The sequence below is a fragment of the Eublepharis macularius genome, chromosome 10 (genome assembly GCF_028583425.1).
Source record: "Eublepharis macularius isolate TG4126 chromosome 10, MPM_Emac_v1.0, whole genome shotgun sequence".
NCBI lineage: Eukaryota > Metazoa > Chordata > Lepidosauria > Squamata > Eublepharidae > Eublepharis > Eublepharis macularius.
In genome coordinates this window covers 59,279,908-59,305,959 of record NC_072799.1, presented here as the reverse complement: position 1 = coordinate 59,305,959, position 26,052 = coordinate 59,279,908, and the positions used below count along the sequence as shown (strand labels likewise).

The following is a 26,052-nucleotide window of genomic DNA, read 5'->3' as shown; positions in this document are numbered from 1 at the left end:
ATGGGAACCGCCTTCTAATGCTGATTGTAAGCAACCATAAATCAAATCTTTTGTATTTCTTTGAAACTCTGATAATGACAAATGACCCAATCTTTTGGAACTATGAAAAGAGATACTTTCTTATCTCTTCCTCCATTTGTAAGGTTAGGACATACATGCATCAACAATACATCTCTATCAAATTATCCTTTCTTTCTGCAGCTTTACTTCTTCCTCAGACATTAGTAGGCTGTGACAACGAGGACCCGTTGCAATGCTTGTCTTTCGCTTCCAGATTCTTCTTGGTTTTAAGTGCGGGGGACGCTTCAGGGTGGATGGAATCCATCCGCTGTTCACACTGGAAAGCTGTCAGGAAAACTGTTCTGTAGTTGGTGTTCATCCAGCCATAGAGGATGGGATTGGCAAAAGTCGAGCACATTGCGATGACATGAAAGAGCGTGTAGATCAGTTTGTACTCAGCAAGATCCAACACTTTACTGTAAATGTCGCTGACAAGCTGAAAGATGTGAAAAGGCAACCAGCAGAGCGCAAACACCAGCACAACACAGACCAGCATCTTGGTGGTCTTCTGACGTCTCTGATGGTAGTGATCGTTCCCTGCTCCAGGACTGACATGATTCTTTAGCTTACTCCAGATGCGGATATAGGCATAGCTGATGATCACCAGAGGCAAAACATATTGGATCAGGAGCATTGAGACACTGTAGATGGTGCCATAATTCACTTTCCCTTCTCTCTGCCAGCTTTCAGCACAGACCACCATCTTGACATCCTGACTGATATCAATGGAGAAATACTCCCGGAAGATGGCCAAGGGACTGGCTAACACAGCACTGCCAGCCCAGACCACCCCGATGATAAGAAAGCTGATTTGCTTAGAGATTTTGCTGTCCAAGTGATACACGATGCAGCGGTGCCGATCCAAGGCTATCACAGTCAAAGTAACTACAGAGACTTGCACCGCAAGGCCTTGGGCATAAGGCACCAAGTGACACAGTACGGGACCGAGCTTCCATTCTCCCTGCAATGTATAAATTAAGGTAAAAGGCAGGCAGAGGGTGTTCACCAGTAGGTCAGCCACAGCCAAGTTGGCGATGAAGAAGTTAGTCACAGTGCGCATGCTCTTGAACTTGATCACTACATGAATCACCAAGGTGTTGCCCAACAGCCCTAGCAAGATAATAGTTGAGTAGGCACAGATGAGGATGATCTGCACCTCCACCATCTTGGTGCTGTCCTTCAACCCTCGTTCTGAGCCAGTGGGAAGATCACTGTAGGGTATGGTGAAGCCCAGCAAGTTCATTCTGGCATATAGTTCCATTCTAGTTAGGCTTGACTGGTTCCCCTCAGTATTGGCTCCTTCCATTGGCCCCATGTTCTCTGTAGCTCAGTTCAGAACATGTGTCAAAGATTTCCCTGTGAGAAATACCAAGAAATACATATATGTGCATTAAATTGAAGAAAACGTGAAGCACTGCAGAAAACCTAGGCAGAAATCATGGGGGCTGTTAGTCTCGTGTTGCTGTTAAGAGACTGAGACTTGGGAAGTCCAGGATTCAAACATCACCTGAGTCATGATTTACCCAAGGCAGCCAATACCTCTCGGTCTCATCTGTCATATGGCCATAGTAATATTACTGGCTTTCCAGAGTGATTTTTGTGAAGAGTACTCAACACTTTAGAAAAGCCTCCTCCAGTCACCTTAGTCTACACATGACCATTTCTATTTCTTTATCTCTCTTTTTCCAGCTCTGAGCCATAGCTGAGTATCTCCTAGCAAATACAGAAGTGGCTAAATACTGGGACAAATGCAAGACAGAAAATGGTTGGCTCCAGGATTTTCATTCTCGTTTAGCCCTAGCCAAGTTCTTCAATTTCTACCAAGCCAATGCAGAAGCATCTTATTTCTAGTCAATGCATGAACACATGCCCAGAGACAAGAGATACCCAAAGTTTGGATTAACACCAGTAAGATTCCAAAGATATGTGACACTGAAGAACAATATGGTAACAAGAAAGGAAGAAGAAAAGAAATTATGGTTACAGGAGTGGATGAATCATTTTGCCAAACTTCAGAGTACAGAGACTGTTGGGCAATATACCAATCTTTCAAGTAACGGCTTGAAAACATTAGGAATGGCAGGTAACTCATAATTGTCAGTAGGAAAATGATATATACCCTTGTTTGGGAAGGTTCTATGCAGGAGGCAAAAAAACCCCTAAATAAATAAATTTGCAAATTAGCATGCCATCTAATAAATAGAAAAAGTCTTCCTTCCCACAAATCACACATCCGTTTGAGCATAAATGTCGTGAACATGTGGTGTTTGTGTTCAGTGAGACAAATTACTCAAGGCACTTTGGAGGAAGTTTTGATGCATCTCTAAGCTACATTAAGAGAGGCCATCAACTATTAATTACTGTGTACATGCCAGTATTCTGATACTGTCAAATGTGGACTGTTGAGTGTTAAATACTATTAAATGTGTACTTCAAAATCACTGGATGCCTAATGTCAATGTATTCATACATCGAAAGAATATCCGGGGAACATTCACCATTAAATTTTACAGACGTGAATTTTGAGGATGAAGGGAAACCAAATCATTTCAGGTCTGGCTGAGACCATATGGAAATGTTTTTGGACTACTCAAGCCAATCTAGTTCTGCATCATCACCAGTTTTACAACTGCAATAGACAATATTCCATGAAGAAAATCCAGTTCTCTGAATCCATCTTTGAATTACAAATAACACCCTTTATTCTCAAGCTTTGTTCACACAATTTGAAAGGTCAGTTCTACAAACACCAGTGAGTGAGTGAGTGAGTGAGTGAGTGAGTGAGTGAGTGAGTGAGCGAGTGAGCGAGTGAGCGAGCGAGTGAGCAAGCAAGTTTTTTTTTAAGACTATACTTCCCAGGGAAGTAGTCTCATGTAGTTCCACTCTCATATATTAATAGAAATCTACTCAACAACTATCCTCAGGTAAGGATTATTTCAGAAATGTCCCTTCATTTAGACCAAATGACTGTGGTTAAAAAGGAAATTCAGTATGGATTGGGTTGACTGAACCAAGTAACGAGTCACAAAATTTAAGCTCATATAACTGCGTATCTTGCGTTCATCCTTTGTTAGCCTTGCCTCTCCCTTTCCTCCCTTTGTGGTGGATCTCCCCATTGTAATTGCAATTGCAAGCTCAGCAGAAGCATTTGTGCTTTGTAAATCACTACGCACCATTTTCATGCTACATGAAAAAGAAGAGTATTATATAATATGGGTACATAATTTTTCCCTTGGAATATTTATCAACATATAGAAACACGGGTATGCTCCTTCTCTGTACTTTACTTTAGAGAATTTAAGTGAGATCTTTCTTTATATTATCCGTTTATTTGTTCATTCCTTCACAGTCAAAATTCTCCCTGATAAAGCATTACTATTTGAGAACATCCTTTTGTGATAAACGTTTAGCCATGTTTGTATTGATTTTGCAAACCATGGCCACAAAAGTCAATGGGGAAGTTTATGTTTAGATCAATGGCGCGAAACTTAGATTTCAGCACAATTGTCTTCCAGTCTGTCATGGAAATGGCAAGGCTGGATTAGCCATTCTGTTCAATAGGCAGTAGAGCTCAGATAATGGCCTAATTGCGGTTCCTAATGATGATCATTATATCAGACAGCCTAAAGAATTTTCCTTTCCAGATTTCAACTCCTGCTAGCCACGTTCCTCAGATATATGTCACTTTAACAGGCATCTCTCACATTTGATTTTATCTGACAATACTGCTGTTCCAGATTGGCATATGAAAGATCTCCCTTCTCAAGGCCAAACTTCCTTCTCCCCCTCAACAGACCATTTCTTATTCTAGAAATGTGAGGATGACGTCCTAGCAATTTTAGAAGCCATCAGAAGAGCACACAGCTCTTCTTCAGCACCCCCTTCTCCTTTAAGCTGACTCTTGGAAACAGACAGACTATGACCTGACAGTTACATCTATTACCATCCAGGAAATCTAAAACAAAAAAACATTCATAATTGAACAGTAAAAATATGTGGAGAATTTTCCCTCTTTAAAGGTCAGAATAAGGAACCAGCCATTTCCAGCAGCACAAACTGTGCCTCATAATCAGGGCTTTTTTTCTGGGAAACGAGGTAGTGGAACTCAGTGGGTTGCCCTTGGAGAAAATGGTCACATGGCTGGTGGCCCCGCCCCCTGATCTCCAGACAGAGGGGAGTTTAGATTGTGAGCCATGTGGTCACCAGCCATGTGACCATTTTCAAGAGGTTCCGTAACTGTTCCACCGCATTCCAGCTGAAAAAAAGCCTTGCTCATAATAAACATTAAAAGAACAGAAATCATGAGTGGGATGTTTCTGTAATACATTAACTTTGAAACTGAATCAAGAAACTATTTAAAAATAACAGGAGGTGATGTTCCTGTGGCTTTGGAGCACGCTGAAAGTGACGTTTTTGTTTGGATATTTGAAATATACTGAACTTTTCGAGGAAAGGCAAAAGAGAAAGTCTGACCAGATCCTTCCTTGTGGTGTTTATCGGAATTAATACACCTTAAATCACACATCTGCCTTTACATTGAAAAAGGATAGTATTAGAGTAGACTCTCTAAGAAAAGGTGAAACTTTTTTTTCCTAACTCATGTTAAATATTTTGTTGAAACATTCCAGTTTCAACCTATCTAAGATTCAAGATATGGGCTTGCAAGAATGCCCTGAAGGATGACCACAGAGGATACCACACTCCTTGCTCACAGCTGGCAAGCCGGATAGGAGCTGAACCAGCTGGGACTTAAGCACGTCTCACTAAAGTAGTGGGAAAAGAACTAGAAGTATTTTAAAGAAGTGTAAATCCAGTGTACCTAAAGACATTTTTGTTAACAATACCTCTGTTTTTCACTTCTGGCAACTTACTCAGAGTGCCAGAGAGTTGCAACTGCTAAGCACTAATATAGTACAGTAGCCAAAAACTTAACACAGTCCCTCTGAACATGTTTCCAGTTGCCCACAAAAACAGAGAAGTACAGTATTTCTTATGGAAACAGGGGGCTGCCATTAGTTGTGAATACAAACTCTGCATTTAGAACAGCCATGTTTTTTAAACCCCTACCACAGGGTTATCCGTCACCTGTTTCCAACTATAATTTGTTGATGCTGCAAATGGCTGCAAACTGTCAGGAGAAAAAAAGAGCATCTATGGGGAGACGGAAACGGAGCACGACAGGCTGGTGGCCAAATCACCCCACAGTCATAGACCACCAGGCTGTAGTCAGAGGCTATACAGAGAAGTTGACCTCATCGTAGCTTTGCCACCCTCATATTTCTGCAAGGGAGCCAAAGTAAAACGGCAGAGCTTCACCACAGGGTTTGCAATACAGCCAACAGGCCGATGGCACCCTCTGTAGAGTGAGGTTAGAAGTAACCACCACGTGGCACTAAGTGTCCTAGATCCACCCTCTGTGAACATCTCCCCACAACGGTTTCTCTGAATGCAAATCTTAGTCAGTGCTTTATGACTATTCTCTAAAGCTTTTCTCAACAAGTGATTACACAGAGAATTCTTTGCAATTTATGAGGAAAACATGCCTTGGTACATTCACTGTTACTTCTAGCAGTCGATGTTATGCATAGCCAGGGGTTTATTATACCTAGATTCTACTCTTATATGGGGCTCATGATATCCTATCCAAGGGACTCCTCACCTGCTTTCCTTCAGTAATTCTACAGCATCAGATACCCCAGAGTCATTTTCTAGGCCATGTATAACTGTGTTAATGACTGCCTTCTCATTCTGCTAGCAGTGGCAGAACAGGGGAAGGCGTTCCTTTCTATGGAAGTGCCCCATACAGCACCATAAGCAAGTTCTGAATGGAGCTGTTGTAATTCAGCAAGACCAATAAATCAAAGCTACCTCTCCTCAGGCTAAGTCCATTGTCACGGGGCTGTGTTATGCTTACTGTGAAAAGCATAAATATTTTAGCTTGGATAGCTAGAATACCATACAAATGGCTGAGCTGCAAAGCTTCTCTGCTGCTGCTTGTGGAACCGACGCATACATTGCAAAGGATTTTTTTTATACACATACGTATTCATGCATTGATTAGTCTGTTTTAGAACAGGCATGACATACCAAGCAATTTTCTCTCCCCCCTCCTTTCCCCCACACCAAGGCCCTCCCAAATTTTAATAAAGGTGTCCTAAGCATGTTATTTCCCCTTCCCACTGCCCACTTCATTAATAAGGATAATTGTGTTCATGGGTTCTGTTTGTGACATACTATTTTCTCTAACGTTTATGTCTCTCTTTTGGCCATACTTAGGCTGCATACTGATTATACATACCTGAGCATATTCCCCCCATTTTGTAAAAGCCTAATGAAGTTCCAGAGGCTGCAAGATTCAGGGGAGAGCCAGCAGGAAGGGAGGCTTCTTATCCTTTCCTCAGTTCTCTCAGTTCTCTCTCTCCCCCCTCTCCCTGCACCTGTTTTCTCATCCATGTGAGAAAAAATGAGGGGTGTTCATATTTTGCTCTCATTGGGAGAAAAAGCAACAGGGAGTGATTTTAAGCAGACAAAGGGCAACAAGAGAAAGGGTTAAGAATTTCCCCCTCCCCCACCCATACTATACATCCACTCTTGATTTTTATTTTATTTGTTCTTTTACATTTTATTTTATTTATATCCCCTTTTCTCCTCAACGGGGACCCAAAGTAGCTTTGTCGTTCTCCCCTCCTTCATTTCTCCCCTCACAACAATCGTGTGAGGCAGACTAGGCTGAGGGAGAGTGACTGGCCCACGGTCATCCAGCAAGCTTCCAAGGCAGAACAGGGAACAGAATCTGGATTGCTCAGAGCCTAGTCCTTCGCTCTAGCCACTACACCACACTGTCTCTCATTTTCAGCCTTGTAGTAGTTTGATTTTTTTGTGTGAACTTGGAAGACTGATGCACACATCTCCAAAGAAATGTCCTGCTTGTGAAGCTTGGTGGCACCAAATTTATTATTGAGAGGGACCAGGTATGAAAGGAGTAACAAAAACTGTCATGGAGAATAAAGTAGCCCCCAAAATGGAGGATACACAGTTCAGACTAGTCAAAGCTTGGAAGCTAAGCACGGTCGGTCCTAGTCAGTACTTGAATGAGAGACCTGCAAGGAAGACTGTGGTTGCTGTGCAGAAGGCGGCAACGGCAAACCACGTCTGCCCACGAGGGGTTCATCATAAGTTGGTTGTGACTTGATGCCACTTATTTATTATTCAAGATTACAAGAGTTGACTGTCTTTGTCTTAAACTATCTGTCAGAGCTGTGACATTTTTGCATAGTCAGTCAATTAACTGAACTCATTAAACTGTGAAACTGCTGTCCGTTGATTAAAAAGAGGCCCACGGTTCATCATTAACCACTCATCCTAAAGGCAACCAATATGTGAAAGTGTCACTACTTTTGTGTTGGGAACAGTGTTTGTGGCTCTCTTGTGGCTTATTACCAAGCCACATTACCTGGCAGGAAACCCAGCCAGGCTGTCTAAGATACTCTAGAATAGACAACCTCTCTCGCTTTGAGGAGGACAGCATCTCTGCCTCTCCCTCTAATGAATAGGACGCTGCCTGTGTGCATGTACGTTCCTGGAAGAGGACCACAAAAAGTCATGGTATAAAATCCGAGAATGGAATAAAGCTGGTTGACATGCCTCAGGGTGCACGCGTTAGTAGAACCCTTTCTTCCCCACTTTAAGAGAGGTCATGCTGGGCCTTGCCTTGTAAGAGTGGCATAGATTCACTTGGCAAAAGTCTCTTTAGTCTGACTATTGCTGACAGCACACAGCCCACCACTTTCCTGCTGCAAAGATGTTCTTGCATAGTGGCTAAGAGAAACGAGCCAGGAATGGGGAAGTTCACAATTTGCAACATTAAGCAAGTCACTCTCTGCCTTCCTCCAGCCATCTGCAAAAAAAAAATTAGCTGTTGGAAGGATAACACTAAGATGATGCTTGTAAAGCCCTTTCAATGCTGGAAGCATGTTATAAATGCTGAGTATTAACAGGAAAACAAGGGATCATTTGTGTAGCACCTGGATTCCTGGAGATTGGAAATGGGCTGCTGGATTAGATGGACCTTTTGTCTGAATCTACAGCCATCCAACTGCTCTGTGTGGAGGAACTCCACCGTGTGTATCCTGCAATACAATCTTTGTTACAGCAGGTTTGAAGCAGAAGTAAGATCCTGGATCCTGCCGATGATAACTACTACTTGTTGCATTGCATTCCTGTTATTCTGACGGCAAAAATAAAGAACTTGTTATTCTTCATTGGAACACTTGGTTTCATCATGCACGTGCACATTTACAAAAATGTAATAAATTAATCAACTAAAACTCAGGTGGTTAAGTGGCTGATTTCTTTAACAGTGTGCCTGTCTTGCTGTCTATACAACAGTTTTGAAGCATGTATGGACCAGCATCCGGTGCATGGCCAGTCCCCAGAGCCTGAACATACTCTCAGCTTCAGCTTGCTCTGAGCTACCACCTGTTCATGCTCGCCCACTCTGCTAGTAACAGTGGCTGTAGTAGCACTTCACCTTGCCCAGCTAGAATCAGACTTGTAAGCTGCTACAAAGGGTACCTAATTTGTCCTTCTCCTTATACTTTGGTTTAGCCCGAAGGAGATGGATGCTCCTTCAGAATGTTTTCACAACTGACTTGAAAAAGGAGCTTTCGTTTTCTCATGGGACATCACTGGCCACTCCAGCAGATCTGCATTACCTTTGTGGAGGCTTTTCAAGCTGTAAGGATTACATCTCTGGACATGCTGGAAAAGTTGTGCTTTTGTGGCAATAACGGCGGAGGTCTTAGGGCCAAGGATGCACTTCACACTGATGGTATCTGTTGACAGCTAAAACAAAAGTGCATGATGGTTGAAATGCAAATATAAAGCCACCTTACAGCATTGCTGACGTAAAGCACTTAGCCTCTGAGTATTCAGAAATGCACCGTTGTTGTTTATTTGCAGTCCACCTTTCTCACTGAGATCCAAGGTGGATTACGTACTGCAAGGGAATACAGTATAATCAATAGCTAGGACATTCACAGAGCAAAAATACAATATGATCAACAGGGCTTTCAATGGAAACAGACATGTCAAGAGGGTATGGTAGCCACAAATGTGAAAACGAACATAAATCTAAACACATAGATGAAACCTTTCTGGATTAAAGAGTAAGTAATTAACATGACTTCTTTAGCAATGACAAACTACTCAGTAGGAGCGTATCTACATCAGCAGACACAGTACTCAATAGCCTAGTCTATAGTCCCTGACCCTTACCAAGGTATCTCTTTGAGCTATATCTTATGACACAGCCCTATAACTGGGATAGAAAGCCTCCTGAATAGTCTTGCATAGTTTGCAGAGCTTTCCTGACCTCCTCAGGCAGGCTACCACAGAGAAAGCACGTATGTGGGCAGCTGTTGATTTTGCCCAGTGGCAAGGCGTATTTGCAGAAGGCCGTGTCCAGATGAGTGAAGCTGCCGTGGCAGAACACAGGGGGAGAGGTGGTTGCATAGATATGAGTGGCCAAGGCCATGAAAGGCTTTGAATGTGATAGTCATGATGACCTTGAATTGAGCCCGGTAACTGATGGAAAACCAATGGAATGACGGCAGAATGGGCGTGACATGCATGTTTTGTCTAGCTCCTGAGAGTAAACGAGCTACAGCATTCTGCACCAGCTGGAATTTCCCAGTTGACTTTGAGGGAAGACCTATGTAGGGTGAATTATAGTAGTCTAGTCTCAATGTTACTGTGGCATGAATCCAGGTGGCTAGATAGGTCATGTCAGGGTAGGGGGCCATCTTCCAGGCTAGATGGAGTTGGAAAAAGGCCTTTTTTGCAGCTGCATTTACTTGCTTCTCTAGCAGCAGTGCTGCATCCAATATAACCACTCAGCTTTTCACTGAGTCAACCAGGGTCAACTATAATGGTGTAGCATAAGCCAAACTAAAAGGTTCTCAAAATTGTGAAAGGTTCTGCAACGGGCCCTTGCAGCCTGATCCAGACCACGTGCACTCAGAAAGGAATCCCATTACAGTAGAAGCCCATGTGGCACTATGCCTAGTGTGCAAGTGAGGACTTAACAATGCAATCCTTGATGGAGTTCACTGAAGTCAGTGGGCTCAGAAGGGCGTAACTCTGTTTAGGATCACACTATTAGAGTACAAGGAAAGGGGATGGTGGGGGCCCTGTGATCAAGTCTCCCCTTTTTGAAAAATGCTAACAATGGCCAGAGGAAGAGGGTGGGGTGAATATGATCAGGAGTCTAGTGCTGGGGAAGGAGGCTTAAAAACCCCTCCCCCCCCACACACAATTTTTCCAGTTTAAATTGTCCTCTGAGGTTGCTTTTTTTTCCCCTGGGAGAAAGAAGGGGGGGGATTCCAGATTAGGAAAACTATCCAGAGCTGCACACCCAGGTACCCCTCTCCCCTCCACAGAGCTGCTTGCAGTGTTTCCAAGGCAAGAGATCATGGATCTCATGCCTTCGCATCCAGCTAGTCACAGGGTATGACATTTCAGGCAAGTCTCTCTCTCTCCTTTTTCTCTATCTCACTTCCTTTGTAAGTTTCTGAGGACAATTTGTGGGGATCCATGAAAACCATCCTGAATCCAGAGAAGGAGAGTGGAATTTAAAATGCAATAAATAACTGACTGGCTTCAAAGGGATGTCCTTTGCTGGAGAGTGCACTATTGCTCTAACAGCAGCTAAATAACTATAACATTCTAACAAAGCACAAAACTAGGATATCCGTTAAACAGATATCTAAAAGATCCCCACATTCACCTCAACATCCACATAGTGGGAAAGTAATCGTTTTGACTTTTTCTCCCCCCCTCCCCCACAAGACCACTGAAGAGTTTCTTCAACATCACTTTGCCTTTTTTTCCATTCCCCTCACGTCTTCTGGCTTTTCATCCTCTTTTAGTGATCAGCTGAAATCATTTCTTTTGCCACCTTATGTTACTATCTTTGACACTCTTCCGAGCTCCATCTGAGGAAGCATTTTTTGTCTGCACAGGGGTGGGGGAAACAACACACAAACTAGCAGAGAAGAAATTCTGTTTGGTTGACAAAAGCTGAAGATGAGAAAGCTGGAGGACATTTGATGGGGTGGTGGCTAAAAATCCCATCTAAGATCCTCCAGCTGTCCCTTCCTGGACTACAGTGTGGGACCGCCATGCTTCTTACAATCCTTAAACTCCGGAGCAGTTCTCCAGATTTCAGTGGAGCCTCTGCCTCAAACAATGTTTTTGCTGCGAATCTCAAATACATCAAAACAGGGAACATTTACATTCAAACATCGCACATACAACATCGTATCACATTTACTTCAAAGCCAAGCCTGTTGATTTCAACAGAACATAGTTTCATATAAGGAAAATTAAGACTGCCTCTTTACACATTCTTCGAAGGAAGACAAGCTACCAGTCTGGAAGATGAACTGTTAAGAAAGGAGAGTTAATGCAAAAAGGCTACAGTTTTTAAATGCAAAGCAATCCAATCCACTATTAACAAACCAAGCCATTTTTAAAAGGAATCACATTCAGCTGAGTCAACCAATTGAATTCAACCAAATGTTGAATTTATATATGTTTGCTGCATGCAACACTCGCATCAAAAATAATCCACACAGTTTCCTCGCAAAGCGGTCCCATTATTAACTGAGAGGCTTCTTAAGAGGGGTGGCAGGGAAAGCCGGAAGAGATTCGGAGCATGCAAGGTAAGCAAAGGTCTGTAGCAACGTACCAGCAAAAATGCTACACAGGTTGAATGGAAGCTTGCTGAAGCTATCCCGGTCAGTCCCTGAATGGGAGACCTCCTGGGAATTCTGATGCTACCTTCAATTCCATCATGGCAGAAAGGGGGGCTGCAGAGACAGCAGGCAAAAATTAATGCGCTGCAGCCCCCTTAAACATTTCCTCCCAGACAACTTCCATATAACTATTCCTGGCTCAGTAAGTCTTCTGACCGCTGCCTGAGTGCCCAGGGCTTGACCTGCATCCCATCTCTACCTTTTTGAGCTCTCCACAGAATTCCTTCGGCGTCTGATGCTGAATTCGGAAGGAGGAGAGAGAAAAGGGGAGTGCGCTTTTCTCCCCGTGGGTCTGGGCAGGGGGCGCAGCGCAGCCTCCCCGAAGACCACCGTCGTCTCTTCGCCGCCAGCCTTCTCTTGCTCCAACTGGCCGCGGAAACGTCCGGGGCTCCCACGCCGACTGCCCAGCCGGAGGGAAGGCGCTGGCCAGAAGTGGCCAAGTTTGAAAGGGGGCCCGCCGAAGGGAAGCCCCGCCCGCGCGCGCACCGGCACGGGGGGGGGGGGGCTGGTCGGTCCCCGGATCGGGCAGCAGCAGCAGCGCTTTCCGCGGCCCCCCTCCCCCCTCCCCCCTCCCCCCCCTCCGAAGGGACTGCTGGGAGCTCCCCGCTGCCCTTCGCCGGGCGCTCCCCCGACGCGCTTCTCTCGCGGCAAGTTTGGGGCGGGTCTCCGGGCTCCGGCTGGCCAGCAGAGCAGCCCCGAGCCGGGCGAGGCGGGAGGCGCAGGTGGCGCGGGCGAGGGGAGGCGACGCGACGGCGGGCACCTCTGGGGCGTCGGGGCAGCCCAGCCTGGGACTGGGGCGCCCACGTGTGGAGCGGCGCGGCCGGGACGAAGCCGCGGGCGCCCGCCTGTGAGCAGGGCCAGAGGGCGTCTGCGCCGCGCGCTCCCCACAGCGGGGCCGGCAGGTGCGCTGGCGGGAGCAGCGCGCGGCTGAAGGCAAGATGGCCCGGCGCTGGGGCGGCACGGAGGGGGCCGGAGGCGAGACAGGCCGAGTTCACATCGAGCAAGAAGTGAGGAGACCTCAGAAACCAAAGGGGGACGCCCTCAGTTTAATTTCAGAAAGGCAAGCGGCGAAGGCGCAAAACCAGCCGGGAAGCCTTGGTTCTCTCTCTCGGCCCTGCCCTATCATTTTTTTAAAGGAATGGGGTTTTTTGTTTGTTTAGCCCTTAGCTTTAGCTTCGCCTTGGCGTGTCAGAATGATGACTTGGCTGCCTGCCTTTCTGCACGCAGGGAGCATTCAAACCATCGGAGGAACCCCTCTCGACTCTGAAGTGGGCTAGTCCTGGAAGAGCCGCTCCCCTGGGGGCTGCAGCGCTTGGGCTCGGGTCCGAAGTTCGTTGGGGAGGAACTCCTCTGAACGATTTTCGGAAGCGCCGTCCCGAATGTGCTCTGCGCTTCAGAAGCACGGGCAGCCTCTCTTCTGCCTTTCGAACGTTGCTGAATACTTTAACATCCCATGAGATCAATCCGCTGGCCCAGAACTCTCTAACTGACATTAGCCCAGCCGCTTGCTCAATCGTTGTGTGGCTTGAACTTTATATCTTAAGCTTGAAAGGACTTTAAAAATCAAAGACGCTTGCAAGGCGGACCGTCGCAGGTCCTAGAATGGCAGCCCAAACCAAGCTGCAAGGAGAACAGAGCGATTCTTGCTTAAATGTTTCTGTTGCCCCAGATATCCTCTTTATTCAGCTAGCCCCACAATGAAAGAGTAAACATGAATTCTGTTGTTCACTTCAGTAACTTTTTGAAAAGAAATACTTAAAAGTGAAAGTAAATCTATAAATATGTCTCGGCTACTCTATCATTATTTTCAGCAGGGGAGATGCATAAGCCTTCATTCTTGCCCATATAATCTATAAAGAACCAAATACTTCTCAGGCTGGTTGGAAGGCATCCTTTTATTCCCACAGAAAAGACAGAAGACACCCCTATTCCCTGCTGCCCAGAAAGGAATCCAAATCTCCTCACAGCGTCTCACATCAGTATAATGATCACCATGTCTATACATCCTCCAAAGAGCTTTGACGAGTGAATAGGGGGTTCTCTTTTCTCACTGCAGCAATCTTGTAGGTCACCACATAGTGAGTCATGAGGCACCTGGAGATCTGAACTCAGCCCTCCTAAGGACAGGCATAATTCTGGCCAGTACAGGCCATACTGCCCAATGCCTTTTCTCCAGCAGATGTGAAAGAAATTTGACTGGGTGAAGATGGGGCAAAATGGACAAACAGCTGCCAGGGAATACACTTAACAGCTTCTCCACTTGCAAACCGGTCCTTTCAGTCTGAAGCCACCTACAGCTGTTTTGTATAAAATACACAAACTGGAAAAAAATTCACTGGACTGCACATAACATGTAAACTGGCTTTTAGTTTTCAATACAATAATTCTCCATACCTAACAGTGCAGCCTAAGCCCATTGATTTTTGGCACTGATTTCAACAGACTTAGACTGGAGTAACTCTGCATAGGATGGCACTGTTAAAGCCTTAGGACAATGGTCTTCAACTTTTTCAGGCCTCCCACTGGAACCCAGTGAGCTGCAGACATGTGACGGGAAGTCATGTGATATCATATTTATGTTACAGTAAGAGGAGGGGCCAGAGTTCTTTAGGTTGTTTAAAATAGATTCTGCCTTAGAATAGAGGCAGCTAAAAATGCAACCACAAGCCGCAAGGGCACAAACAACCTAACAGTCCACTAACAAGATAAAAATATGCACAGATTTAAAATGTAGAGATTAAAAATGCAGCCTAATCTGCCAAAATGGCTTAACCTCCACCAACCCCCTCCTAAATATGTCAAATGAAGACACCCTCCAGAGGACTATAGACTATAGAAGAAGCTTGTGGCCTAGTGGTTGATGTACAGACAATCAAGAGAGGGCACCCCAAGGAGAAGGTTGTCTGAAGAACATAGCTGGTAAATGGGAGGATGCCTGGAGATGTCATTTGATAGATCTGAAGGCTCTAAAACATGGAGCACTTTAAGCTACAGGCATTTCCCAACTTGGAACTGGCCACGCTAGTCATGTAATGATTATGAGTATCTGGGATGGAGTGAAAAGCATGTGTTTAATAGACCCGGGTTCACAAATGACCTGCATATGTGAAACTTTTATAAAACCCAATTATCTCATTAAGAGTTGGGGCATCTTGGAAATCTATTGGAAACGGAAGGAGTTGGAGCCCGGGCAGAGAGTGGGCAGCCCTGCCTCCGACTCTCATCCCCTCTTCTCCCTGGCAACTCCTACCTTTCCTGCCCCCATTGGCAGAAGCAGAGCACTGCTTTTCCATGGTTTTAGCCGTGGAAAAATGGCCTGATTCTATGTTAAATGTAAGAGCCCTCTTTTTTCTGTTATTCATGAGTCTTAATCCATAAATCCAGATATCATCAAATCATTATTTCATGGAAAAAAGTCTATAAATGGTTTCCAATCAGCCAAAAATGTAGATAATGGCTGTTTTGGAGGGCGGACCCTATGGCATTACAGCCTCCTGAGGTCCTTCACCTTCACAAACCCCAGTTTTCCTAGGCTCCGCCCCCCCCAAATCTCCAGGAATTTCCCAACCTGAAGCTGGCAACCCTAAGACTCACTCTATATGTAAGAACGCCATCACCCTGCAGTCTTCCTCCCAGCACTTCCTTGTTGTCTTTATTATTGTCTCTTTTACAGCCAACTCAAAATGCCCCCTCCACTTTCTGAACCTGCGACAGCACCTTGCCCGCCTCTTTCAGTGATTTTTCACAGGGGCTATCAAAGAGGCGGTAAGAGCCCCATGGTGCAGAGTGGTAAGCTGCAGTACTGCAGCCCAAGCTCTGTTCATGACCTTAGTTCAATCCTGGCAGAAGCTGGTTCAGGTAGCCAGCTCAAGGTTGACTCAGCCTTCCTTCTGAGGTCGGTAAACTAAGTACTCAGTTTCCTGGGGGTAAAGTGTGGATGACTGGGGAAGGCAATGGCAAACCACCCCGCAAAAAGTCCGACATCCCCCCATGGGTCAGTATGACTCGGTGGTTGCACCTTTACCTTTACCTGTCAAAGAGAGTTCACTTGCTAGCCATGGAGATCCTGTTCTCTGCTGCTGCCAGGCCCTCCCCCCCTCCCCGCTTTTAGAACCCAAAGTGTGGACAGCAAGCATTTTCTTCTCCATACTTTGGCAACAGTGACTGATCACAGGCCAGCCCTCATGTTAGAGCCTGCTCAGTGTCAGTGATATCAGCAGAGGGAGTTATCCATTCTGCTACCTTTGCATCTGCACAAGGTTAGCCAGCAGAGATTTTCCCAACTAACTAAGGGTTCACTCCATTCTAGTTCTCAGAAGCAGGGAGCAGTTTGTTCAGTGGATCATTGTGGATTTCTACAGAATATTGTGCAGAAAAGATTGTTCACATTTGATTCAGCTTGGATGCCATATTAGGTACAACTGTTCTGAGGGTGACTGCTCGTCCTATTTTGTGGGATTCTTTTCAGTTTGTGCAATGTGAGAAAGTTCCTTGGAGAGACTGGGACAATTCCTTTAGTCTTGATCCTTGTTGGCTGGTGGAAACTGCCGGGGGGGGGGGTCTGGACAAAGGATGTGAATATTTCCTTATAGTCACGAATGTCTCAACAATGCTTTTTTTTTTTTACTTACCATGTAAAAGACAGGTCTCACAGCTACAGCTGAAGCAAATATTTCCAAATATTTGAAATGTCATGAATTTTCCATTTTTGCAATTTGTAATTTTGAATGAGAAATTTCAAAGCAGAATTAAATTCTCAATTAAATTCTAGATTTTTGCAACTCTAAATGTTTAACTCAAGATCAGATGCTTTATATGTGTTGGTCTCTTTTGAGTGCTTTGATTTTCAAAGGTGTATCAAATATAAACTGCCATAAGGTGCCCATAGCCAAATGCTAATTACAAGTAGATGAGATCAGTCAAATGCTGGCAGATGCTAAATACCATTTCCTGTTTCTTTTCAAAAGCAAAAGGATTTTTTAAAAAAACATCAATACTATTACATGCCATCAAATTATTATCTCATGTTAAATACTGTTGCGATGCATTCATCAGATACCAGCAAACATACCAGGGCTTTTCAGACTGGGTTCTTTAGATGTTTGTAATGGATTTCTTAATGAGAAGGAGAGCAGCAGAAAAACAATTTCCTCCCCCTACTGATCTACCATTGCAATATGAGGGAAAGAACAAAAACATGGTGGTGGTAGAAGGTGGCATCAAGTTGCAGCTGATTCAGGGAACCCCTGCTGGGGTTTTCAAGGCAAGAGACAAACAGGTAGTTTGCCATTGCCTCTCTCTATGTAGAGACTTTATACATGGATTGAAAAGGTTATCCCAATATTCATTTCCCAAAATCAAAGTATGAAGGAAAATATAGTTCCCTTTATCGTTGAGCCCAGTTTATAACGTGAAGACAGGATATTCTCTCCTTTTGAGGTCAAGTAGAAATGTTTGTCTGGGTTTTGGTCCGTCTGCCATTCTGGAGGCCAGTCTTCCCAGCAAATCTGGCTGCAGTGGGGTACTGAAGGACAAGGGGCCACAGAAGAATGCAGACATCTTCCCTACAGGTATGATCTGAGCACTTATACAGGACAACTTTTCTTTAGATCACTGCAGTGACTTGTGCTCAGCAGACAGCCTCTCAGATCTCTTAAAGAATATTCTTGCAGTGCAATCCTAAACAAAGTTGACTCCAATGGACTTGGAGTCTCTCTCTACACAAGACATCTTACACAGGGACACTCAGGTGACTTACTTTCTGGGTGGTCTTACATTCAAGTGTACTCTGTCTCCCTAGCAGTGTGTGTGTATACACAGTGGGCAAACAAGTGTAAGATCTTTCACTTGAGCATTCCCATGTAAGATACCTTGTGTAGAGAGACTTTATGAAGGGCGTCGCTGTGCTTAGGAATGCACTGTGAGCTACCATACAGGAACAATATCCATAAAGAGTACAAATTTCTGGGTGCAAACAGCATGCACCTTTGCACAGGTTATTGGCAGCCATTTTTTCCCACTGGGCTTTCAGGTGCTGGTAGGCAACATCTATAGCAAGGGTCTGGAAGGCCTGTTCTGAGACCATACAAAGGTGCATAAAGAACCTATAGCCTCACTTTTATACTATCTGTGGCCTTAGCAGTCTTCCCATAGACCTTTTATTCTCCCTCTGCCACCCCCCTCACCATTAGCAAGTCCCTTACTGCCCTGCCTTCACCCCTCTGTCCAAAAAGCTCTTTCTTTCCCCTAGTCTAGATGGTAGCATTCTTATACCCATTATTCTTTAAAGGCTTGCAAATGTACACTTTCACCTATTTCTGTGCAGCATTCCAATCCAGGCTAGGGCAGGCATATATATCCTTTAAGGGTGTTCACAGAACTGTAGGCACAAGTGCTTGTGTAAGTAGAGCCCTAAAAGGGAGTTCTTTTGCCTGCATATTTCTTTGCTCCTTTTCCTCCCAGATTTCCTCCGAGTTTCTTAATCTTTGCTGCATGAGACAAGTGATTATGTGCTCCCGCCAAAGTCCCCACCAGAGTAATCATCATTTTGCTAACTGCTGGGTGCTTGTTACTGGCAGAGTGTAATTAATTGTGGCAACTGACTTTTCTCGCAGCTATATTAAAAGCTGGACAAAAGTGTCTGCAGAAAAAAACATGCTCTCCCCAAACCTCATAAAAACAGCCAGTGTCCTGGATGTTCTGCAGCTGGATTCTGGGATCCTGCCAGTGCAATCTTGTGCAGAGCTGCTCCAGTCAAAGCCTCTTGGTCCCGGTGGGCTTAGGCCTCTGCACAAGGCAGCCAGATGAACTCCTGCAAGAAGTCAAAATGGGCAAGGTCTCCAGATGCAAAGGTGCAGCAGTCCAAAATTAATTTATTCTACTCCTGGTTGTAAGTAGAGATGGGCATGAACCGAAATACGACCCAAAAAAACCCACGAAACAGGCTGGTTCATGGTTCCCGAACCAGAGTTCATGGAAGCTCCTTTTCCAGAACTTCCACGAACTTTATACTGGTTCGTTGGGTCGTATTTACAGGGGCAGTTCAAATGACCATTTCCCCAGAGAAATGGCCATTTAAACTGCCCCTTTAAGGGACTTGCAAGGGCAGGTCCCTTTCAGCTATCAGCTGGCAGGCGGCAGGGGGGATCCCGCAGAGAGATGGAGGAGGCCAAAAACGGTCTTGCTGCCCCTTGCCGCTGCACACAGCCATTTGAGGGGCAGCAAGGCCATTTTCTGCCTCCATCCCTCTGCTGGCCTGCGCAGGGGTGGAGGAGGATGAAAATAGCCTTGCCACAAGCAGGTCCCCCCTGCCGCCTGCCAGCTGATAGCTGAAAGGGACCTGCTGCAGCAGGTCCCTCTAAACTGCCCAAACCCCAGCCACCCTACTCCCTTATGCCCTCACCCGCCAGCCTCAGCCCCACACTTACCTTGAGGACTCCTGCGGCCCGCGGCATCCTCCCCCTCCTCCTGTGAGGGGCGGCAAGGCTGTTTTCGGCCTCCTCCACCCCTGCGCAGGCCCACACAGGCCAAAAACGGCCTCCTCTGCCCCTGTGCAGGCTCGCAGAGGCACGGAGGAGGCCGAAAATGGCCTTGCTGCCTCTCAAATGGCCACACCATGCACGGCCATTTGAGGGGCGACAAGGCCGTTTTCGGTCTCCTCTGCCCCTGCGCAGGCCCGCAGAGAGATGGAGGAGGCCAAAAATGGCCTTGCTGCCCCTTGCCGCTGCACACAGCCATTTGAGGGGCAGCAAGGCCATTTTCTGCCTCCATCCCTCTGCTGGCCTGCGCAGGGGTGGAGGAGGATGAAAATAGCCTTGCCACAAGCAGGTCCCTCAGCTGGCAGTTGGGGGGGATCCCCCCCTGCCACCTGCCAGATGATACTTTAAAGGGACCTGCTGCTTGCAAAGCAGGAAAGGGCCCTTTAAACTGTAAAATGCCCTTTCCCTGCCGCTGCTTAGCAGCCAGAAAGGGGCATTTAAACTACGAACTACGAACTACGAACTACGAACTGGGTCATAACTGGCCCTAGTTCCGTGCTAGTTCTTGGTTTTTGGTCCGTTAAAATCCACGAACCACTAATCTCATGGTTCTTTTTTTTGGGTCCATTCCCATGTCTAGTAGTAAGTTGGTTCAAAGTTGCTGGTGTAGGTTCTTAATACATTTTAGCTACTCACTCTTGTATGTGGTTTATTGATTGATAGTTTTGGAATTTGTCATATTCATGAGGTTAGATAGATCTTACTGTCTTTTGGATGCAAAATTATTTTTGTTCTGCAAACCGTCTTGAGCACTTTGGTGGAGAAGTAGTATTAAATAAAAATTTAATACAAGTCTTTAATGACACTGATACTGAATGAGGAGAGGTGGAGTAATAGCCAGAAAACTGATAGTAAGAGATGGTTTCTGGCCACACTAATGAAGTACTACTTTTTTGGTTCTTAAATGTAAAAGACGTGTATGAAACAGCAAGTGTGATGTAGAGGTCAGAATGTCTGACTAATTCAAATCCCCACTGTGGACCCGGAGCCTGGGAGCTCCATTAACCCAGCTCCCAGAGTTTTTAAATTCAGTTATCAAGCTCACAAGGACCCGACAACACAATCCCTACAAGGTTCAGGGCCCTCCACACTTCATACTGGAATAAAATTAATACTGCTAGCCCCATTCACAAACTTTTAATATCTTCTCAAGTTTGACCCTCAGACATAAAGCTCACTGGGCAACCTTGAGCTGATCATTCTCTCTCAGCCTAACCTATCTCACAACGTTGTTGTGGGGGTAACATGGAAGAGTGGGAACTATGTTCACAACTCTAAGCTCCTTGGAGGAGGTATGGAATAAAAATGTTATGGATGTAATGAATCACGCGATTTTGCATAGCAAATCTCTAGATCTACAGTTCAAACAGTAACAGACCGCAGGAGGAAAGAGTCCTTCCTTGCAAAGACAGCAGCAGCAGATCATGTGAATAGCTGTGGTGCCCATCCCCCTGAGACAAAAACTTGGACTATGAGGTACTTAACATGGAGAAGACGTTTGCAACATGGGTCAAAGGACCGTTCCCAGATACATGATATGAAATTGCAAAAAAGAAATGTTCCTGATAAATAACCACTCGGGCTCTGAAACATGGGGCAGCCACATCTGGACACATTACTATTCCTATACTGTAAAATAGTACATTTTTCTCAGCACAGGCGTTGTTATTCAGATATGTAAATTTAGTCTTAAATTACTGCAAATTTCAAACTGACAATTTGCACATCCTTTTCTACACCTTTAATTAAAATACAATTGTCCTCAATCATTTTACAATCTTTTTAAAAGAAAAAAAAATCTTTCAGCTCACTAAAGCTTGATTTTCGTGCTCATTTGGTAGAAGATTGGGTTTGAACTTTAATGACTGCCACTCACACAACATCTGCAGAGTGGAAGATTTCGTTTGCAGGCAGGTTGACTTAGACTGTAGCTCTTTACTTGCTCCTGTAAAACTGATTTTGCCAAATGTCTCCTCTTTTCCGACCTCTCTGCTCTGTGCTAAGGTACCTCTCAGGTTTTAGCATTATTTTTCATGTTTAGCAGCAGCTGCATGCCTCTCCTCAAAGGTTTGCTCATATCTTAAACCCCTTGGTCAGTTTTTTTTTTTATTTGGTTGTGTTTTCTCTTCAGGTAACCTGCGTGTAACAGCAATTAAATGTTTCCTACATTTAGGAAAAAATGAAGGGTAAATCATGAACTGTAAAGCACAGCAGTGGATAGAAAAGATTCTTTTCTGTCCATTGAACTAATGCTGTCTTTGTTAAGAGGGGAGAAAACACAATCTTTTCAGCATCCCTATTCTTGTTATTGCTCTGGAAATACGTTATACTTCCCCAGCTTCGCTGTGGCACTGATTTCTACCATATGAGTACACAATCTAAACATGAACCTGATATTTCCTCCACTTACTAATTCCACTCAGTCTCATGAGGCTGAGAACTAATGGTGTGTCCAAGCCAAACAATGAAGCTGTGACCAAATTCTGCGTTCTGTTAGAAGCCTATCTATACTACATATCGATCTCAAGTTTTATAACTATGTAACTTCCATAGTTTCTCCCAAATAAGAAGCGTAGTTTGGTGAACATGCTGAGAACTTCCTGATTGATACCCCACACCGAAATATAGTTCCCAGTTTAACTTTCCAGTGTGGATTGTCCAGGGTCTGAGGCTCAGCCCCCGGGCTTGCTAGAAAGAGGGAACAGGGCCAAGGGGCACATGCACCTACCTGGGACACTGATTCCTAGCCAGAGAGGCCAGAAGCCCCTGCCCATGCCACGGGAGGGGCCAGCAGTGACGCCCACCTGTGTAGGGGAGAAGCCATGTCTGAGTGGTAAAGCATCTCAGAAGCTGAGCAGGGTCTGCCTTAGTTAGTAGTTGGATGGGAGACTTCCAAAGAATACCAGGGTTGCAGAGACAGGCAATGGCAAACCACCTCTGTGAGTCTCTTGCCATGAAAATCCCACCAGGAGTCACCATAAGTCAACTATGACTTGAGGGCAGGATTTCATTTGTGTTGCATGTAGAAGGTGCTAGGCACAAACCTGACATTTCCAGCTCAAAGGGTCAGGTAGCAAGTAACGTGGAAGACCTCTGCCGAGACGCTGGAGAGCCACTGCTGGGCATGCTAGACAGTACTGACCTTGATAGAATAGCAGTCTGACTCCGTCTAAGCCAGCTTCTTGTGTTTGTATTGTTCACTCATATTCAGATGCTGTCTGCTGAAACAGCATGGTTCTGTTTTGCTTCTTTGTTTAGAAATAACTATTGTTCCAGCCCAGTTGCATTCCACACATTATTTTTGTTTTGAAAGGAATAAAAATAGGACAAAAGACATTTTTGCAATTATTATTCATTTGCTAGTAAATCAGGCTGTAACAATGAAATTGTTCTTTATGCAAAAAACAGTTGCTTAATTGAATCTATTTTCCCCAAGAATAAAATAAACTATGTGCCCTTGTATGCAGCTTTGTCCACGAACTTTGCTTTGTATCTTACATTGTGTTGTTAAATTATCCTTAAAAGAGAACTTTTAGCATCTCTGATTTCTTATACACAAACCCACACAGTATGATTTTAATGAGGATATAAGAAGTTTGGCACCAACTGAAAGTTAATGAGAATTAGGCATGTTGAATCAGTCCTTTTGAGAATCAAATGATTTCATTTATAGGCATACATACATTTTGTAAAACACATGCTCAGGTATGCATTATTTTGCACAATTAATCAATTTTAAAGACTATCATAGAATAAAATAGAGGCGTGTGTGCTTTCTCAAAAACCCATTCTCTGGGTATTCCTTTTCATTGGATTTTTTAAATACACGGCAAATTCTGATGTATTTGGAACAAGCCATGCAAAAAGGAAATGCATATCATATCAGGAATATTTAGTCCATTCACTGGATGTTCTAGATGGAGGCAGTGCTTAAAGCTTAAGTGCTTGAGGGCATAATCCATGCCAGGAAGGGAGGTGTATGCTGCTCTGAGCCTCTGCCCCCACCCAGTGGCATATAAGCATAATAATACAGGCAGAAAAATGGCTTTAAATAATTATTCCTTTTTGCAATATTGGACTCAGCTGTTTGGGCAGAACAACATTCAGCAGGACGTTGTTTGCCACCAAAAATATCATCACATTGTGCAATCCCCTGCCTCCCACAGCACCACATTGACTGCTGCTGGCAGGGACACGGAAGCACCTCATAGGGTATCAGGAGATGAAGTGATCCTGCATGTTAAGGGCGGGAGAGAGGGAAGTTCCATATGGGGATGCTGCTTTTGGCAACCACCACTAGGGATTGTCTATTGCCAAAAAACATTTCAAATACAGTTCTGTGGAACTAGGAAGTATCAATGTTAAGGTTCGCCTGAAACAACTTATCACTTGTCAAACCATGGGGGTGGTCTATTTGATTATATGCCCGTGCCCTAAATTATATGTGGGTAGCACTACGCGTCCATTACGGGTACGGATCCTGGAACACATATCAAGAATTAAAAATGGAGTATTAGAAGCGCCACTCACACAACATTTTTTGGACAAGAAGCATAACACAGAAGACATTAGAGTGGCAGGTCTCTATACTACCATTAGAGGATCTGACTTGCAATTACATCTCCTCCAGAAAGAGGCAAGATGGATTCATTCTTTAAATACCATGCACCCACGGGGCTTGAAAAATGAAATGTGTTTTGGTATAGACAGATACTTGCCATTTGGGGATAATATGCTGTAAGTTTTCTCAGGATCAGGATGGTTCTAATGTACAAAAGCTAGAATGCCCAAACCCATAGTACGTAGGATTATCTCCACGTCCATGGGTGTTCTCTCGGCGCGTATATGATGCAACTGTGTACGGGTAAGCTGGATGTTCATGTATTATGTTTGCTATTATCATTGTAAAGAAATACACGTAAAGCCAGGAGTGGCTTATATTGTATGGCATTTATTTTTTGAAATATAGAAATAGCTGGATGCCCCTGAGGAAGTCCTTATGGAGGAAGAACTATAGGAAAATCTGCCGGTCTTAGTTCCGGGCACCGCTGGGCTTTCCAACTTTCATCTTTGGACCAGCCACGTACTTTTCCATCTTGGCATTTGAAAAATTTGAAAAAAGAAAAAAGAAAAAAGCTAAAGAAGACACGTTATTTTGAGTCTTTAAAGACTTTTCCTGCTGCATTGCCGTCACACCCTCAGGTCCTCTTGCAGAGGACTCGTTTCTATGTATTATGAATAAGATTGCTGAAAAATGTTGAAAAATGATATGATATGTAACATGATGTAATTATGTATTATTGTTAAAATCACTTGAAAAGGTTTATAAACTGTTGCACTATAGTATTGTAGAATTTTCCTTCCCGATGGTCTTTTGACCACCTTTATTTAGTGCCCAGCAGACACTGGCAACCAACGGGAGGTTTGGGGACACCTGAAGTTCATCCACCACCTGCAGGCACCCCAGGAACACTCGTGGTGCATGCTGTCCCAGCAGATGTGATAACATCACTTCTGGAAGTGACATCATTGTGCCAGCACAGGAGTGTTCCCATGCTTCATTTGGGGCCAGTTTTGGAGTGCGGAAGTGCTCCCGCAGCCAGCATAACAATGTCACTTCTGGAAGTGATGTCATCACATTGGCACCAGGAATGTGCACGCGCTTTGCGTGCATACAAAGAACATACTCCTGGTAAGTACCAACTTCCCTCCTCCCTCTGGGAGGGTATAGGGACCTGCGAATTTTAACTGTGAGGGTAAGGATAAAAGCACGCTAGCTCTTGAATGCAGATGGACAGCAGCTACCAGTCAGTCTCTTTTAAATGGTATGTGTTTTGCTGTGCCTTAGCCCACCTCTTTGGTGGAGAGGTGGGCTAGATTGGTATGTTGCCCAGCAACTGTTGCAATGTCTCAGTTTGCTATGGGCATAGATTTCCTTCCCTCTCCTGAGAGCTCATCCACTGAGCCAGACACAAACTTTAAAGACTGCAAAAGTGCAGGCACAATTGAGAAGCGTGAGGGAAACAGGTTTGTTTTGAGGGAAAGATGGGGTAGGGGTGCCAGATGTTTAGGGGAGGACAATTAATTAAAGGGGAAATGAATTGGGAAAGAGAATGTGTGAAATTGATTTGGAGGAAACTAGGTGGAAAATTAATTTGGGAGACTCTGTAAAACTGAATATATAAGAGAAAATATTTTGAGTACATGTGGGCTTATGGTTTTCCTTGGGTCAGACTTCCATGGCAACAGTCAGATTCCAGTGTCCCCCTTTCTTTTGGCCTGGCTTTAGCTGAACCTCAGACAGGGAAGAAGGAGAATTCTAACTCACCCTGGGACCCCTCTCTTCCTCAGTCAGCTTCAGTTTGCCACACCTCACAGGAACAGTTTCTCCCCCTTTGGCTCTGCCTGGGCTCGCCTGATAAAGGAGTGCCTGGGGCAGGCTGACCCCAGGCTCCCCAATGCCCCTTCTTCAGGGGCAGACCCACAGTGAATGAAAGGACTCTTGGCCAATGGCTTCCCTGGCTGGGCCCTCCCTTCTCCTTCCCTGCCCTCTCCAGAGCTTTAAGAGACTGCTTTGCTAGCCTGCTCGGGTCCCAGAAGGCTCACGCTAATGCTGGTCTTTTCCTCCTGTCTCCTAT

General features: G+C 44.8%; 1 protein-coding gene across 1 annotated transcript; it reads right to left on the bottom strand.

Moving 5' to 3' along the window:
• Positions 1 to 214: 214 nt before the first annotated feature.
• Positions 215 to 1,375, bottom strand: NPY2R (neuropeptide Y receptor Y2). Its single transcript, XM_054990685.1, has one exon. The coding sequence runs from the start codon at positions 1,373 to 1,375 to the stop codon at positions 215 to 217; it is 1,161 nt and encodes a 386-aa protein (XP_054846660.1).
• Between the last annotated feature and the right edge of the window lie 24,677 nt (positions 1,376 to 26,052).

Bases quoted from the DNA above. Each gene is read 5' to 3' on its own strand.
- NPY2R (XM_054990685.1), bottom strand. From the start codon at position 1,375: ATGGGGCCAATGGAAGGAGCCAATACTGAGGGGAACCAGTCAAGCCTA.